The sequence below is a fragment of the Petaurus breviceps genome, unplaced genomic scaffold, assembly GCF_028583685.1.
Source record: "Petaurus breviceps papuanus isolate PSGF00001 unplaced genomic scaffold, PetGlider_PUasm1.0 90825, whole genome shotgun sequence".
In the NCBI taxonomy this organism is placed as follows: domain Eukaryota; kingdom Metazoa; phylum Chordata; class Mammalia; order Diprotodontia; family Petauridae; genus Petaurus; species Petaurus breviceps.
In genome coordinates this window covers 5,377,925-5,396,785 of record NW_027187353.1, presented here as the reverse complement: position 1 = coordinate 5,396,785, position 18,861 = coordinate 5,377,925, and the positions used below count along the sequence as shown (strand labels likewise).

The 18,861-nt window shown below is 40.0% G+C and overlaps 1 protein-coding gene across 1 annotated transcript in view; it reads left to right on the top strand.

Moving 5' to 3' along the window:
- Positions 1 to 17,646, top strand: part of LOXL1 (lysyl oxidase like 1) — a 48,917-nt gene extending 31,271 nt beyond the window's left edge. Inside the window, exons 3-7 of the mRNA XM_069071202.1 lie at positions 8,086 to 8,223; positions 9,313 to 9,469; positions 10,630 to 10,725; positions 13,207 to 13,322; positions 17,337 to 17,646. Of these exons, the coding sequence (XP_068927303.1) occupies positions 8,086 to 8,223; positions 9,313 to 9,469; positions 10,630 to 10,725; positions 13,207 to 13,322; positions 17,337 to 17,343 (514 nt within the window). The 3' untranslated portion in view covers positions 17,344 to 17,646. The remainder of the gene's footprint in view (positions 1 to 8,085; positions 8,224 to 9,312; positions 9,470 to 10,629; positions 10,726 to 13,206; positions 13,323 to 17,336) is intronic.
- Positions 17,647 to 18,861: the final 1,215 nt, after the last annotated feature.

Below are 18,861 nucleotides of genomic sequence, written 5' to 3'. Positions count from 1 at the left end.
TGTCAGGGTCTAATTTATCCAATATGCAAAACTCTCATCCTTGATTGTTCACTCCCTGAAAAGTGTGGAAATTTTGTTTTTAAAGTGTTCACTCAATGCCCCAGAATCAGGGTCTTACACAACCAGATATGAATTATAGAAATTCTCCCCTATGAGGGGAGGAGCTAGAGAATTGTCCTTTCCAGAGTCATCATTCCTTTATTAGACTTTCCAGTATACTATCAGTCATCCATTTTATATCTATCTCTTCCAGAGAAAGAGGGAAGACCTCAGAAAATTCCTACAGCAATACATTCCTTAAAGATGTAGGGTGTGATTGTGGGATGGTTCTGTTGACATTGGTTCTGACAGGCCTCAGGGAGCAGAGTCAGTGGGTGGTGAATAGGGTTCAATTCTGTTGTAATCAATGGGAGAAGATGGAAGCATCTTAGTTATATTTTAAGTTGTGTGCAGGTGACTCATTTACTGTGGGTTAACTGTCTTTGTTTTGATAAAGTCATTTAAAAACTGAAACCTATCTGTACTCATTGCTTCCACTTTCCCAACATTCACATTTCTATTATTATTATTATTATTTGCTTATTTTGGATGGAGGAAGGCAGGGCAATTGGGGTTAAGTGACTAACACAGTTAGTAATGTTGTGTCTGAGGCCGGATTTGAACTCAGGTCCTTCTGACTCTATTAACTGCAACACCTAGCTGCCCAACATTCATCTTTCAGTCCCTTGCCATCTGACTCCCATCCTCATTGCTTAACCGAAACTGTTGGTTTCAGTTATGGTTACCTATAACCTCTTAATCACTAAACTCAATGACCTTTTCTCGAACCTCATCCTTCTTGCTGTCTGTAGCATCTGACACTGTTGACCAGCCTTTTATCCTAAACACTCTCCTTCCCAGATTCTTGGGTCTTGGTTTCTCCTAGTTCTTGGTTTCTTGGTTTCTCCTAGTTCTGCTCTTACCTCTCTGACCACCCCTTCTCACGCCCTTTTGCTGAATCTTCATGTTTAACATTGCCTGCATAGGGGTATATCAGGGTGCATTATTGTTGCTGTTCAGTCTCTACTCTCTATAACCCAATTTGGAATTTGCTTAGCAAAGGTACTGGAGTAGTTTGCCATTTCCTTCTCCAGCTCATTTTACAGATAAGGAAACAGAGGCAAACAGGGGTAAGTGACTTGCCCAGGGTCACATAGCTAGTGTTTGAGGCCAGATTTGATCTCATGAAGATGAGTCTTCCTTGACTCCAGACACAGTACTCTAACCATTGTGCTACCTAGCTGCCCCGGGCTCATTATAGAGATGAGAAATTAGGCTTATGAGTCAATAGTTACTAATATCCTCTTAGTCACCTTTTTTTCCTCCCAATAATTCTCTCCAACATTTTTTAATCCAAATCTTTTGGGATCTTCTCCTTTTTCAGGCAACTTGAAAATTGATCCCTCAATGTTTTCAAAATTGGTATACATGCAGCACAGATTTCTTTTGTGTTAATTTGATCAGATCCAATCATTCTTCACAATTCCATCTACTCATTTCCTGGCCTGCTCTGCCAGAATACTCCCTTGATTTCCATCTCCCTCTATAGAGCTCCTAGTTTGTTTAAGCTCTCTGTTATTGTGCCGGTCATCCTACAGTATTACGTTACTTTTGGATACCGTGTTCTAAGTGGAACATTGATAAATTAGAGAGAGTCCAAAATGATGAATGCTCTAGAAACCATGTCACCACATAGTTGAACTTAAAGGAACTAAGGATAAGTGGTGAAAGGCATCAGACTATGATGTAATAAAACTGGGGTGGAAAGTGACTGTAGCATTAATAAAAGGTTTCAAGTTACATGGAAACTAAAAGAAGAATCTTTTAATATATCAGTTTAAGAAGAAGCTATAAGAAAGTCACATAATATTCCAGAGGTAATGATAACAGTAATATCCCTTATCAAAATCTATGATATGCAGCCAAGGTGAACCTTAGAAGAAATTTGTTTGGCTTTAACTAGCAAAAAAAGAAAAATAAAGGTTAAATTAATTGTCTGTACTTGCAAACATTATAAACTGAACAAAGTAATGCTCCAAAGGAAATAAAAAGAGATATGAGCAATAATAAAATAGGATTGAAAAAGAGAGAGATTCACTTTAATCAATGGAACTAAGAACTTTAAAAAATAATGTTGACATTTTAGGAAACATTCTCCCCAAAATAAAAGAGATAATACCACTCACAAGGTAAAAATAAAAATAGATCATAAAAATACAAGGGAAATTAATAATATCATTAAGGAATTTTGCACACTAATTGGAGATCTTAAGTTAAATGAGTAACTCTTTGCAAAAATATTGTTAAAACCAACACAAGAGGAAATAGATAAATAAACACATTTCAAAGGAACAAATCAGACATCAGTGAATTACCTTGAAAAAAATTACAAAATCAAAGGGCGTTTTCAGGGAAATTTTTCCAAACCTCCGAAGAACAAATAATTTCTATGCTACATAGAATGTTGCTAAATTTAGAGAAAATTGACTGGTGCCCAGTTCATTTTATGGGGCAAATATGGTCTTGAGTCTGAACTTTATTAAGCTAAAACTTCAAAGGAAAAGTCTAGGCCAAAAAAAAAAGTCTAGGCCAAACTCTTTGATGAATATGGATGTGAAAATTCCAAATAAAATTATTAGCAAATAGAAAATACCACCACATTTTTAAAATGTCTTCATTGTAGCCAAATGAAATTTATGCCAACAATGTAAAAATAGCTCTATTAGAAAAACTAGAAGTTATTAAAAAGAAAATATTTTAAAAATCATAACAATGAATTCATAAAATTCTTTCAATGAAATACAGTATCTATTCATGATTGTTAAAAGAAAAAAAAACTATAAAAAAGAATCAAATTCTTGTCCCTCGACATAAGAAAAAATATTTACTTAAGCTCGGAGGCAGCATTATATGCAATGAAGAATCATCAGAAGCATTTTTTACTAAAAATAGGCATAAAACAAGGATGCCCATTGTATCCATGTCTATTTAAAAATATTAAAAATGCTAGAAATTACAATAATAAATTAAAGAGATTAACATAGAAAATGAGATCAAAATATCATTATTTTCAGATGACACAAATGCTTACATAGAAAACCCATCACCAATTGCAACAACAAAATATAAGACAATAAATGAATTCAATAAGATTGTAGCATACAAGATAAGTCCACAAAAATGTTTTGTTTTCATATATATATGCCATTATTCAAGAATAGGAGCCGTTAGGTGGTGAAGTAGATAAAATACTGATCAGGGAAACAGGAAGACTCATGTTCCTTAGCTCAAGTCTGGCCTCAGACATTTGATAGCTGTGTGACCCTGGGCAAGTCACTTGACCCTTTTTGCCTCAGTTCCTTATCTGTAAAATGAGCCAGAGAAGGAAATCATAAACCACTGCAGTATCTTTGGCAAGCAAACCCCCAATGTGGTCATGAAAAGGCAGATGTGACTGAACAATAACACCACCATTCAAGAATATGAGTATAGTAAGTAAAACCCCAATTTATAGCAATAGCAAATGCATCCACACTTATGTGTATGTCTAGAAATTAGGTTACCTGGACACACGTTGCTTTTATAAAAGTAATTTTCAAAATGTACTGGCAAATAAAAGGAGATCTGAATAATAGGAGTGAAATTCAGTGTTCATAGATGGGTCTGATCAATATAATAAAAAGACTACCCTAAAGTAGTTCGTAGACTATATGTCATACCAACCAAAATACCAAGGTGTTTTTTGTAGAGTTGGGAAAAGTGATATGTTATGATCCAAAGTGCAATGAATTTAGAGTTTGAAAACCTTAGTTTGAATTCGAGCTCTGATGCTTACTACTTTTATGATGGTCAGCAAGTTCTTTCTGTACCTTAATTTCCTGAGGGGATTAGACTAGATAATCTCTAAAGGCCCTTCCAAATTCTAAATGCCATGATCTTATGACATTTATCCAGAAAAACTAACAAGCAAGAATATCAGACTTGAGAAAGGAAAAAAAAACTTTAACTTGGAAAAGGAAAAAAAATATATAAAACATTTTATCAAAACTCTCTAGTTTTAAGGAAAAATACAGACTGGTGGAACAGAAGAGAAATACTAGAACCAGAAGCAAATATATTCAAATGATTGGTATTTGATGAAACTATATGCAATAAAGCTAGGGAAAAGATTGATTATTTAATAAATATTAGGGAAACTGGCTGGTAATAAAAGATATTGAGATCCTCACCTCATAAAGTATTCCATAAGAGATTCCAGCTGGGTCATAGAATGAAGGATAAGAAACAAATTTTGAACAGCTGGAAGAAAAATGAATTTTTTCTTAGTTATAGAGGGAGAGCAGATACATTTTTTAATGTTAAATTGAAAAAAGTTTTGGGACTTGAAGGGGTGAATTCAAAAAAGTGTGTGTGTGAAAATAATGTGAATAAAAATTAGCAGATTGGATAAAATATTTTTGATAAATATAAGATGAAAATTATGTATATAAAATGTATATGAGGCTGATTAAAGTACTCAATAGAAATACTTAATCACCATTTGATAAAAAGGCAAAGGATTTGAGCAGATTATTGACAAAAGAGGCTAAATATATTGTAAGGGATCATTAAAAAAAAAGAAGCTTCAACCTTCCTAATTATCAAAGAAAAATGAAACAATTTTGAAGTACCACTTCATACCCATAACATTGGGGGGAGATGGAATGAGAAACAACTTGTTGGTGTAGTTGTAGAGGAAAAAGTAAACCCATACATTGTTAATGAAATTGCAGATTTGCAGAATCTTTTTTTAGGGGATTATCTGGAAGTATAGGACATGAATCACCAAAACAATTATATCCTTTGCTCAGGATCCCATTATTGTGACTATACTCTGTGTCATCATAAAGATCTATCTGTTCATGTATGCACATGCATTTAATTGTAATTTCTTTAATTTAGAAAAGCCTCAGCTGGTCTCACTTCTACAAGAGGTTTTTCTCAGTGCTGCTTAATCTTAGTGCCTTCCCTCTGTTTATTACCTCTAGTTTATCCTGTCTACATCTTGTTTCTACATAGTTACTTTCATGTCACCTTCCCTATTAGACTATGAGCTCCTGGAGAGCAGAGACTTTGTTTTTGTCTTCATTTGGATCCTTAGTGCTCAGCACAGTGCCTGGCACATAGTGGGTGACTTGACTTGAACAAACTAAATTTCAATGGTTGTTGAATAGCTGAAGAAGATAAGTTATATCAGTGTAAAATAATATTACATTATATGTATCAAAAATTTGGAGAATATAAAGAAATTTAGGAAGATATTTGAAGTAATGCAAATTACAGAAATCAGAACCATTCTGCAACTATATGAAAAAAAAAATAAAGTATACATAAAAGTGACCAGAGAACAAAAGTGAGTATGGAAAGAGTCAGCAATAAACAATTATGGGTATATAGGAACATATAAGTTAATGCTTATATCTAAATAGGTATAAATGTGTATTGAGTTCAATATTACAAGCATTTATAAGTGCTTGTTATATGCCAGGCACTATAATAGGTACTGGAAATAGGAACTGAATCTCTGATTTCATTGCTGTAGGGGACTTCCAAATGAGGAAACTTTCTCTACCAACAGAGGTCAGCAACTCTCTGTAACATATAATCTTGGAGAGTAGAGCATTGAGAGGCTAAATGACTTGTCCAGAGTCATATAGCCAGTAAGTGTCCAAGGCAAAACTTGAGCTTGGGTGCTCCTGACTTTGTGGACGACTCCCTATCCACTACGCAAGGCTGGCTCTCTGGCACCAGGGATACAAGACAAAAACAAGAACAGTCCCTCCCCTCAAGGAACTTACATGCTAACATTCACAAGGTTTTGTTGGTATTTGAAGTTAGGGTAAATGCATAATAAATTAATTTTAAATTAAGTGTAAGGAAGCTCCAAATTATTTTGGCATTGACATGATGATCAATTTTCCTTATTTCTTTTCCCAATCATACTGGGAAAATCTGTTTCATATTTGTTAATGATTGTCAGTTTCTGAGTAAAATTAAATATTGGCTTTCAAACACAGACAAATGAACAACTCATGGTGGGCTAACATTGTTTACATTTTTAGATAGACTTTCTAAGTTTGCAGATCAGTGGAGTTCCATAGACACTATGCCTCAATTTATGAAAGTTTTTGACAAATTTTCTCATGGTACCCTTGTGTATACAATGAATAAGTGCAGGGAAAGGGATTATTTAACCAGCTATAAATTTACATAATCACACTATCATATCTAAGTAGTGATGTTAAAAGATAATGAGACAAATAGATTAATAAAGATCATTGTCTACCTGAAAGGGGGAAATGCCTGGGGGGAAGGGGAAAAGTTGCTAGCAAAGTGAGGAGATCTCAAAGGCTAAAAAAATGAACTGAATCTGATCAAATGAAATGAAAAAGGATAATTTTGAAATACGGTTCCTCATTTCACAGGGGCAAATGCACAAGGACTGAACTGGGGGACATGACTAGACAACAGTTTCTACAAAAAGAATTAAACTATTTTAATAGATTGTAAAGCTATGAGCCAACAATGTACATGCTAGCTGAAAGAACTCATTCAATTGTAGGGTACATTCATAGAAGGATAGGGTACAGATCAAGGGAATTTAAAGCTCTATTATGTTGTCACAAGGTAAGACTACATTTGGGTAATTGTTTCCAGTTAGGCGCACCACATTTTAAAGTGACTTTGTCCAACTGAAGCGCTTTCAATGGAGGACAGTCATGAGGGTGGGGAGACTGGGAACCATGCCATGTGACAATCCATGGGAGAAACTGGGAATCTTCAGCCTGGAGAGGCAAAGACAGGGGAACGTGATCCCAGAGCCAGAACTCAAACCTTGGTCTTCTGACTCTAAATCGTTATACCACCACACCATATTGCCTCATAGGTGTAGAATTAGGAAGGAACATAGAGACCATCTGGATTTCATTTGGAAGCCAAGTGACTTACTGATGGTGCACCACCAGGATTTGGACCTCAATCCTCTTACTGCAAATTCAGTTTTCTTGCCATTTCTGCTTCTTTTGCAATGGTAGTTATAGTGATAATGGTAGTGGCAGTATACTAAGAGTTGTCCTCACCTCATCCAAATGGACCATTTGCCATCCTCTATTCTAATGATAATCTTTTCACTTTATGGACCTTTATTCACGCCAGTCCCCATGCCTGGAATGGATTCCCTACCATTAAAATCTCTGTCTTTCTTTAAGAACCAACTCAGGAGCCACCTCCTCCATAAAGTGTTCCCTGACCCCCCCCCCCCCCCACCTCCTTTGGGAGGCAGTAAGGCATAGTGGAAAGAGCATTCATGGTGTCATCAGAGGACTTGGGTTCAATTCCAGCCCTTGAAGCTCACCAGCCATGTGACCATAGTCAAGTCAGCCTCTCAGGACCTCATCTATAAAATGAGAATGTTAGGGGTGGCTAGGTAGCTTAGTGAATAGAGCACCAGCCCCGGAATCAGGAGGACCTGCGTTCAGATCTGGCCTTGGACACTTAACACTTACTAGCCGTGTGACCTTGGGTAAGTCACTTAACCCCCATTGCCCTGCCTTGCCCCCTCCAAAAAGCAAAATAAAAAAGAGAGAGTATTAGACTAGCTGGCATTTTATGCCCCTTTCAGATCTAGATTTGTGGTCCCATGGTCTTTCTCCTTAAGTTTCTCTTTGTACTTTGGATGTCACTCTCCTTTGCACCTATCACATTCTGCCTCATGTTATGTTTATCTGTGTACATATCTTACCCTTCATTATATCATAAACTCCATGATTCATATCATCTGTCTCCTCAGCCCATAGCTTAGTGCTATGTGCACAGGCATTCAATGAATTGAATGAAATGAAAATGAAACGAATCTGAATGGAAGGTGAGATTATTTCTTCCAACAGCCAGGCCCCCAATATTTTCCATAAATACTGGTGACTTTCTCCAAAATCATTGGCTTGGTTAAGGTGACAGTGGTTACAGTGATAATTCCTATGATATTCTTCCCTGTCCTTTCCCCTTCAGCACTGCCTACAGCCCTGAGGCTACGGACTATGATGTGCGTGTTTTGTTGAGGTTTCCCCAGCGTGTGAAGAACCAGGGCACAGCTGACTTTTTGCCCAACCGACCCCGCCACACTTGGGAATGGCACAGTTGCCACCAGTAAGTAATGGTTCCCAGAAGCAGTAGGAAGGGATTAGGGAAAGGTAGACAAATGCCATGACGACAGATTATCTCTAGACATCTTGACTGCCTTTCTATTGGAGGGGTATTTTTCTGCCTTTATCATCCTATGTACCTGTTTGTCATTTGGATTCAGAAAAAAAAAATCTCTAATTTATAAGGGGCCACTGGTATGGGCACTTCAACTATAATAGAGAGTGGCTGCCTTTGTCATGTGATATGAAGAGTACCAAGGAGGTCTTTCCCACTGTCCAAAAACATTTCTTCCAGTGACCTGAAATTCCACCTTTAGAGAGTTATATCTTTGGGTAAAGTGGACTCCCAATGGTGTGTATACTGGCTTGGAGGTATGGAGTAAAAGTTCTGAAAGGTGCTACCAAGTTGGAAAAGCTTTGAGCATTGGCCAAGACTATATGACTGTTGTTTGAGGACCAGTTAAGTGTAGAGAAGCTCACCATCAGGAGGTTGACCATCAGGTGATGAAATTTTTGGCCATAACAACCCATGAATTTCAACTGTTAAGGTGAGGAGTGGTTGTGATATGCCAAAGGGAAGGTATTTCCACACCAATGAAATCATGGCTTTTTTGAAGAAAGAAGGTATTCAAGATCTCTGTGAAAATGTTAACTGTGAATCAGAGGAAAGAGACAAATATATACACATTTAAAAATCAAAAGAAAGGGTATGAGCTTAGGAAAGGGTGGGGCAGATCCAAATGTGGGTACCAGGGATGTTGAGGAGATGGGGAGAAGTAAGAGGTCACTAGGTTTGGGTGAAGGTGTATGAAAGTCTTCTTTGGAAAGACTTGATTACTAGACTCATCCCAAAGGGCAGGCAGAAGATGCACCTCTGTCCCATCAGGGCATCTTCTGTGAAAAGATGGTGAGAGGGCAGATAAAGTAGGAAGTGAAGCAGCCAGCAGTGGAATGGAGGGGAAAGACTCATGGACCACAGATGCTGGGGATTCTCCAGAAATACTTGGGCCTCCATTCAGCACCTTGGTCAGCACTGTGGTCTGAGTGAGCCACCACTAAGCCTAACACAGCTGAGCATCTCTGTTCTTTGCAGGCATTACCATAGCATGGATGAATTCAGCCACTATGACCTGCTGGATGCTAGCACAGGCAGAAAGGTGGCCGAGGGTCACAAAGCCAGCTTCTGCCTAGAGGACACCACGTGTGATTTTGGCAACCTGAAGCGCTATGCCTGCACTTCCCACACACAGGTCAGTGGGGGAAGAGTGGGAAGAGGGCCCTGTCCATAAGGGGAAGCTAAAGGAAGGTCTACAGGTCCTTTCTGGGTGAGATATTGTGTTTGGTGGATAGACTGAACCTGGGTTGACCTCTGACATGTGACCGTAGGCGAGTCTCTACACAACACAATAACAACCAGAAATCAAGAACACCCACGCAATGCATCAGTGTCTTTACTGAGCACCCACTGCACACTTAGAAATACAGAATTAACTGATGGATTGGCTAAGGTATGTCTGTAAGGAGTGATGAAGAGGACAGAGGAGGGCTGGTCTGGGAATCTTCCAAATATTTTAGAAATTTAATGGGGTTCCTGAGACTAGTAAGGTTGATGTAGACAAAGATGAAAATCCTAAACAATCCCCTGGATTAACTAACAAAGAGAGTTCGGAAAATCCTGTTCTTTTCACTGTTACTATCCTTTTGTCCAGGGAAATAGTCTTTGTTCGTTTTGTTTTGTTTTTGGAGGGGGGAAGGCAAGGCAATTGGGGTTAAGTGACTTGCCCAAGGTCACACAGTTAGGTTTTGTGTTAAGTGTCAGAGGCCGTATTTGAACTCAGGTCCTCCTGACTCCAGGGTCAGTGCTCTATTCACTGTGCCATCTAGCCACCCCAGAAATAATGTTGATAATGAAGTTCTTTATTGATTTCTCAGATTCCTACAGGGTTCTCTTAGATCTCCACCTCTGTCTGCTCCTTTGGTGTAAGACCCCTCACCACGTCCCTCTCTCAACTCCATTCTGAGAAAATGAAATCTGAGAGGTGCTTGAAAGAAGAGTCACAAGTCCTGAGTTTTTATTATTTTATTATTCGGTCATTCTAGGCCTTGTTTCCTTTCTTTAAAATGAGGAGAGGTGGATTAGATTATCTCTAAATCCCTCCCAGGCCTGCTATATGCCATGGTACTCCAATTCTGTATTTCATGGAGTAGACGCCTTTGGGTATCAGGAAGGAAGGCTTGAAATAAGAGGATGGCTCAATCTGCCACCAACCACTAGGCCTGAACAGCAGGAAGTCACCCTGGGAACCAAGGGTGAAAAGGGTTTGGGGAAGGAGCCTGGTGTGGGAGGTGAGTAGCCTATGGTAAGGGCTGAGTTCTGAATTCTGTTATTCCTCTTCTCCTCCCTTCTCAGGGCCTGAGTCCAGGGTGCTATGATACCTACAATGCTGACATAGACTGCCAGTGGATTGACATCACTGATGTGCAGCCTGGCAACTACATCCTCAAGGTAGGTTTCCATGGCAACCAAGGGAGGCACCAACCCAAGGGGATGAAAACAAGGAATATTTTCCTCAGATACATGGGTCTTGCCTCCGTCTCTACACATATCTGGGCAAAAAGTAAAAGATGGTGTCTTTTATTCAAGTTTTTTCACATCTCACCTACAAATGCTTAGGATTAAGGAACTAAAGCATTCTGTTGGAGGGGTAGTGGTATTAGGAAGACAGAATTTGTACTTCCTAAAAGAATTCTTTAGCATCATGCACACAGGTTCCCCAAAAGATCATAAGAACACCCCAGTGAGAGGTTTTATTGACATTAAAAATACAGTAGGCCATCTGGGGGTCAGAAAGGATGAAAAAGGTGATCTGATACATGCCTTTTTCTCAGGCAGGGTGGTCTTTTGAACCATCCCTGAGGCATCTCTGCTCTCCTCAGAGAGGAGGTACAATACAGGCTGTTGTAAGCAGCACATCCCAGAATCCCCAGACTTTCGTCAAAGAATCCTTCTTAACTAACTAAAGCCCTTCTTTCGCAGTGGGAGCAGAAAAGGTGTTCCCTTTTATTCTGAACACATTCCTAGACCTCCTGTTATACAGTTCAAAGCCCAGACTGAGTGTTCTGTGTAGGAGAAGCAAGTCAGCCCCCTATATTCAGGTCCATTAAAATCCTGTTCATGGAATTTGAAATCATTGTTCTATGGAACTTTGTCACTGTTCATGAATATAGGGTTTATTTATCTAATGAGCCATGCAAATGAAATTATGAGGGATATGTTTAAACAGATGAGTGTAGCATGGTAACAGGAGGGGCAGAACATACATGACAGGAGGTGAACTGACCTCTGAGTTCATTGTCAAGACTGACCCATCATTTACTAACTTCGTGTCCTTGGATAAGCTGCTTCACCTCCCCCCACCCCATGTAAGCTTCTCTTCCCCATCTATAAAATGGGCATAATACTCATCTTACTCATTGGTATAAAGATAAGATTAAGTAATAATAATAGTAATAGAGGTAATGTACTTTGCAAATTCAAGCTATTGAAATATGCTTTGTTTCTATAACAAACCATTCTTAATAACAGAGGTATATGGTACTTGAAGAACACCTCACCTACATTCTTATTTCAGCCTCACTACAAGAGCACCATTTGAAAGCAGAGGAATCTAAAGCTTGTAAGGATGAAGTGACCTGCCCATGGTCCCCCAACCAGTAAACGTTGAAGGCAGGATTTAAACCCAGCTTCTTCTCTCACTCCAAATCCATCACGCTTTCCATTATCCCACACTGCCCTGTTTACGTAAACCACTAATGTACTAATGACAACCTACCCTTAGCTATTCATTAAAGCAGGCTCAGGGGAATCTCTGCTGGGCAACATTTTTGGTTGGCTTTTTTGTTTGTTTGTTCCCACTTAATAGTATTTTATTTTTTCCAATTACATGCAAAGATAGTTTTCAACACTGACTTTTACAAGATTTTGAGTTCTAATTTTTTTTCTCCCTCCAACTTCTCACCCTTCCCGAAGACAGCATGTGACCTGATATAGGCTATATGTGTACGATCATATTAAACATTTTCACATTTGTCAACAACATTTTGTTAATGGCTCGAGGTGGCCTTTTTCAAAAAAACTTCATTTATCTGGGACATTTTGTCAGTCATTCAACAAATATTTATTAAATGCTTATGATGTGCCAGGCACTAGGCTAAGCGCCAGAAACTTAAAGAAAGGCAAAAGACAGACCTTGCGCTCAAGGAGCTCAGAGTCTGATGGGGGAGAAGACACATGGATACAAGAAGATCTGTACAAGACAGACTGAAGATAATCAGCAGAGGGAAGGCACTGGCATCAAGAGTGGTTTTAAAAAACCATTTACTACTTGCTGTACACCGGGGATGCAAGGATGAATAGGCTATGATTTTTGCCCTTGAAAGCTTATAATCTAGCACTTGGAAGTTCTAGAATTATCTTGATTTTAAAATATCTCACAAATAAGTCTTGTAATTGATAACAGTCTCTTTGAGAGACAGAGACAGAGAGATATGGAGAGAGGAGAGAGAGAGATGGAGAGATAGATAGATAGATAGAGAGAGAGAGAGAGAGAGAGAGAGAGAGAAACCAATAGTCCAAAAATGAAGATTTGACAGTATAGCAATATCCCTGCACAGATGAAAAGCGGCAGTACTTGGAACCCATTATCTATGAATTCTGTTTATTTTACATTCATATTTGCATAGCAGCATGTTCTATTTGTCAGAAATTGCCTCTTCTACAATCACAGATGAGGAAGAGGGTTAAACAGGTAGTCAACCCTCATTGTCTTGGGGAAGGCTTTGGGTTTTTCTAAGCAAGGAGGGAAAGGAGTAATTTTGTGACCTCTGCTTTGCCCTCTTTCTCTCACCATCATCCATCTGAGTGGCCAGGTGAAATCATTGCTTCTGATCAAGTTCCCATCTCCTTCTGTCCCCCTTTGCCTCACAGGTGCAGGTGAACCCCAAGTACATCGTGCTGGAGTCTGACTTCACCAACAATGTTGTGAGATGCAATATCCACTACACCGGACGCTACGTTGCCACCACGAACTGCAAAATTGCCCAGTAAGAATTCACCCAAGTCTTACAAGGGACACCTCCCTCCCCTTCCCTCATCCTGTCCTCATCTATACTTTGGGCAGGGAAAGTCTGGGGGGACTTGAAGGTGGTAGAGCAGTGAGCCCAGTGGAGAAGGAGGGGAAACATGGAGGTGGGGGATGGGGGGAAAAGAAGAGGTGCTGGTATTGTTTTTGTTTTTCCTGATTTGAGGGCTTTGAAAACAATTAAATAAAATGTGCTGCCAGGCTTATCTGACCAGTCCTACAGAAATGGGTCATGAAGATCATTGAGCTGAAATATATTCCATTGATAGAACCACAGCTGAAGAAATTCACTTGGGACCCCAATTCTAATTTTCCCTAAGGATTGCCCAATTAGTAAGGGAAGTTAGAATAAATCGAATACATACTTAAGTGGACACCACTGACCTTGAGCACACATATGGGATACTCTGGTTCCTTTATATCTGAAGATATTACTCCTAGCTCAGCACTAATAGGATAGAGGCTCTGAACTTTATCTCTTGCAGTGAGGATGGACTCTACCGATCCATCCATAACCACATGTATATGGTTTTTTTGGAGGGGGGAAGGCAAGACAATTGGGGCTAAGTGACTTGCCCAAGGTCACACAGCTAGCATCAAGTGTCTGAGGCCAAATTTGAACTCAGGTTCTCTGACTCCAGGGCTGGTGTTCTGACATATATATATATATATATATATATATTATATATATATATATATATGTGTGTGTATATATAATGTTTTTGGGACCACTAAACACGTCAGAGTTGGAGATCAATGTGTAGCTGGGTTAGAGAGTTGGGAGCTGGTCTGTGGTCATAATTAGAAGAGCTAGTCTGTGAGTGAGGCTAGAGGTCAGTCTATGGCCAGGATTAGGGATCTGTCTTCGACCAGTCAATCTGTGACCAACTTAAAGAGCTGCTCTGTTATCAGAGCTAAGAACCATTCTCTGACTCGGGTCAGGGAGGATTCTGAAGCATGTTAGGGGGGTTTGTGGTCAAAATTAGGCCTTAGTCTGTGATTGGGAGGAGCATTTTGTCACCAGGTCAGTGATGTACCAGGGGTAGGGATTGAGACTGTCTAAGGATTCAATCAGTTAACAGAGACCAAGCAGAGGTTGGTCTGACTGACCCACCCAGGGTTCAAAGTCACTATTGTCATGGCCTTATTCGCCCTGTGCTTTAACCACCAAGATAACTGGTCATAGAACAGTAAATACAACAGAAGTAAATACAACCCTTCTGATAAAGTCCTCCGACAGCTGACATTAGATTGAAGTTTATCTAAGTAATTTTGAAGTGAGGTAAGTATCTTCCTCATTTTAATACAGATTATCTAGATTGGGGGGACGGAAGTAGGAAGTTTTTCCAGGTTCCTCTTCAGAGACTCGCTTTGCCAGAGGAGACCATGCAGCCAACGGAGTAAGTTAGAAGTAGTCTGGGAAAGGGCATCAGCAGCAACTGGGAGATAGGTTATGGAGGCCTGCACTGATCTGCCTACTTCTGCCCAAAGAGGAAAAAGGCAACACATCCTTCAACAGAATATGCAACTGAATCCTGTAAAGGCCACCCAACAAAAGAGTGGGAGAATTAGGGGCACAGAGGAGCCCATTCTGTTCTCCTTCAGGCCTCTGGGACAGGTTTCCTCCTGTAGACTCCATCACTTTGTGGAAATTCACATCGTGCTCTCTTTTTTACCCAAGTGTTTGGAAAGCACTGCATAGTTCAATGAAACAAGTCTATTAATATTTCTCTGGGACTCCAACCACACTCTAGAGAAGCCAGGACAAACAGGAATCTAGGAATAAAGTTTTCCCAGAAAGGCCATGAGACGCCTGTTGGTTTTGACAACATTTTTTTGGAAAAGAAAGACACTTTTTTAATGGACTTACAAGAAAGAAGGCAGAAAAAAAGAATTTCCAGACAGTCCTACTTATGGTCAGGGAAGGAAAAATGATCCAGGGTGGAGATGAATGTTATTTAGTTGGTTTTGTGGGAATCTTTCAATGAAACCTCTAATGGATAGAGAACTTGTTCCAAAAACCTCTCTGATCTCGTCCTGAGATAGTCTCAATTAGTTCGGGGAACTAGTCTGAGTTGGTCTGGAGTTATTCTCTGAGTTGGTGCTGAGGTGTTCTCTGAGCTTAAGAAAAGTAGTCAGAGCAAATATCATGAAGTTCATTTGATGAAGGGGGAAGGCATGGCCCCGTCACCACGACCTCCAATTCCCTCTGTCTCCAGTCCATTTGAGATGCTCAGGTTTAACTTGGAAGGATGAAAAGTGAGGTACATGACTTGCTGTATCGCCCCCGGATCAACCTGTGCATCCAAAAAAGAAACAAAGTGATTTTCCCAGCGGCCCTATTGAGTTAGTAGTTACTCTAGGACTAAGACCTGGCCCTTCAGACCCCTGTTCTGGTTTTTCTGTCCACGATGCCAATAAAGTCAGGTCTATCGTGAGAAAAGAATTGTTCCAGACATTTCCCTTCAATGATTTGATATTTTGAAGGGCTTTCGTTGGTACAATTTAAAACAAAAACTATCAAACTTCTCCATGCTTTGGTATAGAAGGGGTAACTGCTTCCCCCCAACAAGAGTGGCCTTCATGAGTTATCACAGCCCTTCCCCTCCCTCACAAAAGCCTGTCACCCTTGGTGGTTAACATTGTTATGATGAATCTTTCTACACTTACTGTTGGTCATTGGATGATAGACTCACAGGTCATTGTCAGGCCTATATTTGTATACTCCAAATCATGGATTCATACACAGGGCACTGGATTTGGAATCGGGAAGGCCTGGGTTCAAACCCCACCTCAGACATTCACTAGCTGGGTGACCTTGGACAAATCACTTAACCTCTGTGAGGTTCCTGTTTTCTTCTTAGCAAAGCCAACAGACTCATTGAATGCTTTTCAATGCTAAATCTATGGTCTAATCATAGCAATGATGAGAATTTGTCCTATGCTGGCATAACCTTAGAAAAGCCAGGGATGGATCCATGCCAAAGTGTGACATTGCAGGAGGACCTTAATGAAAACAGGAGCTTCTCTCTTTAGCTAAGGCTTTCCTTGGTCTGTAAACCCCACATACTAGACAGTTAGGTGATACAGCACAGGAGCTGGAATCAGAAAAGCCTGAGTTCAAATCCTGCCTCAGATATTCTCTAGCTGTATGACCCTGTACAAGGCACTCAGTGGCTGTCTGCCTCCGTTTCCTCCTCTGTAAAAATGCAAATAATAATAACATCTACCTACATGGTTGTAAGGATAAAATGAGGGGGCAGCTAAGTGATGCATCGAATAGAGCACCGGCCCTGGAATCAGGAGGACCTGAGTTAAAATTCAGCCTCAAATGCTTAACACTTACTAGCCACGTGACCTTGGGCAAGTCATGTAACCCCAATTTCCTTGCCTTCCCCGCTCCAAAAAGAAAAAAAAAAAGAATAAAATGAGATAATGTTCATAAAATGCTTTTCAAGACTTAAAGCTCTATATAAATGTTAACTATTTATTTTATTATTAGGTGGACAAGGGAGAAGTCTTAAAGGAAGTGGTATTTGAGCTATAGACTGGGAGAGGAGGAAGAGAGAGACTTCTAGGCAAGAGAATTCTGTGGACAGCCATCAGGAAAGGAAGGAAGCATGGTCAAGATGGGAGAGGGGGGAAATATATATGAAGGAAAGATAAGCTGAGGACTTCTTGGAGAGGGCCTTGAAGGCCAGACCAAGAAGTTTATATTATCCATGGTGGGAAGCTATTGAAACCTTTTTTAAAAGCTAAATTCCAAGGTCTCTATGTATAATGATGAGTGAATGCGTCCAGATATTCCTGGCCCTGGAGTTGGGAAGTGGGGTGGAGAGAGGAGCAGGACAGTTCCTCACCCTTTAGGGATGGCCCTGTTGCAGCTGGAGGGTGGAGGGAGCCAAGCAAAATCAGGGGAAGTGGTGGAAATCCACCCCATGACCGCTGATTGATATATTTGCCTTTCTTCTCTCAGATCTTGACCTGCTCAGGACTCACTGATAGCGCCACACCCAAACATGGTCTGGCTCTTTCTGGGCCCCATGAGCCCAGCCCAAACCCCCATAGGCCCTGTGGACCCTGGACAGAAAGAAAGGGGAGCCTGGCATCCTGGGACAAACTGAACAACTCAAGAGACTCCAGGTCTTATTTTTATACTTAACTTCCCCCAAAAACTTTGTTGCCTTGGTTGTTGGGTTTTTAATTTTTTTTTATTATTATTTTGGCCACAATGCTGGATGAAGATTGCTGATGATTTAAATTGAATAAAACAAGATTTTCTACTCTGTTGATCTCCATGTAATCTGGCTAGCATAGGACTCTGGGCAAGTATCCAAGAGGCTAGATTACTATCACAAGTTTCTGGGGCTTAAACCACTGCTACTCACTGAGAGCCAAAAGCAGACCCTTCATTACAAATAAGGAAACTGAGTCCAAAATAGAATAAATCATTTGCCCACGGCCACATAGGTGGAGCAGGGATTTACACTCAGCTCTTCTAGTCTCTAAATCAGAGTTCTTTCACTTTTATACTCCTTTTTAATCAACCAGGAAGACGCAAAAAGGGTAGAGTCCACCCCCATCCCCATCAGGATCACAGAGCAGATCTAGGCAGTCATCTAGGACAATGCCAGCATAGATTCTCAACACTGACATTGTCCAGGTATCCACACCAAGGAGTTAGGAATGCTTCATATTGAGAGGTTCAGATTCTTTTAGTAACATTATCCCTCATTCTGGGAATGAAAATCCTGACACCATGACTGTGTGACTCTGGCTAAGATGCTTAAACTCTGTGAGTGCATCTGTAAAATAAAAAGGTTAATACTTGTATTACCTATCTGGCAGGGTTGTAGGGAGGAAAGCATTTTGTGAACCTTAGAACATCACAGAAAATTAAATTATCATTAATATCTAAAGTGGCCAGTTATCTATGAGAAAAGAATCATAGATCTGGTCCAACCTCCTAGTTTTACAGGTGAGGAAATGGAGACATTCATCTACCTCAGAGGCTTTGTACAGAGTGCAGCCAGAAACTAAAGAGGTAGCTAGGAATAGGGAGAGAGCACAAGTCACTTAGCCAGACTCACACAGCAAATACTGGAGTCAGGATTGAAATTCAGATATCTGACTCCAAATCAAGTACTTGTTCTCCTCCTACACAATGCTGTGAATGACTTCTCTCGGGGTCATTCTATGTGCTTGGAAAGGAACATTAATGATTACAGTTTGATGCCAAAATCAAAATATGCCATATCCTCAATCCAGTTCTCTGTTCCAAGCAAAGTGATGTTGGTTGGGGGTGTAAACCAGGAAGTCAAGTTTGTATTAGAAAGGGACAAGAGAAAGAAAAATTCAATTCAATAACATTTATTTCACCACTAGGGGCATTGTTGACCAGTTGCCTGAACCTGTTCAGAAATAAGGACCAGGTGCTCTCAAAGTAACTCTCACCCCCACGAGTTGTGTTTCTGTCTCTTAAAGAGCTAGCTACCTCTCTC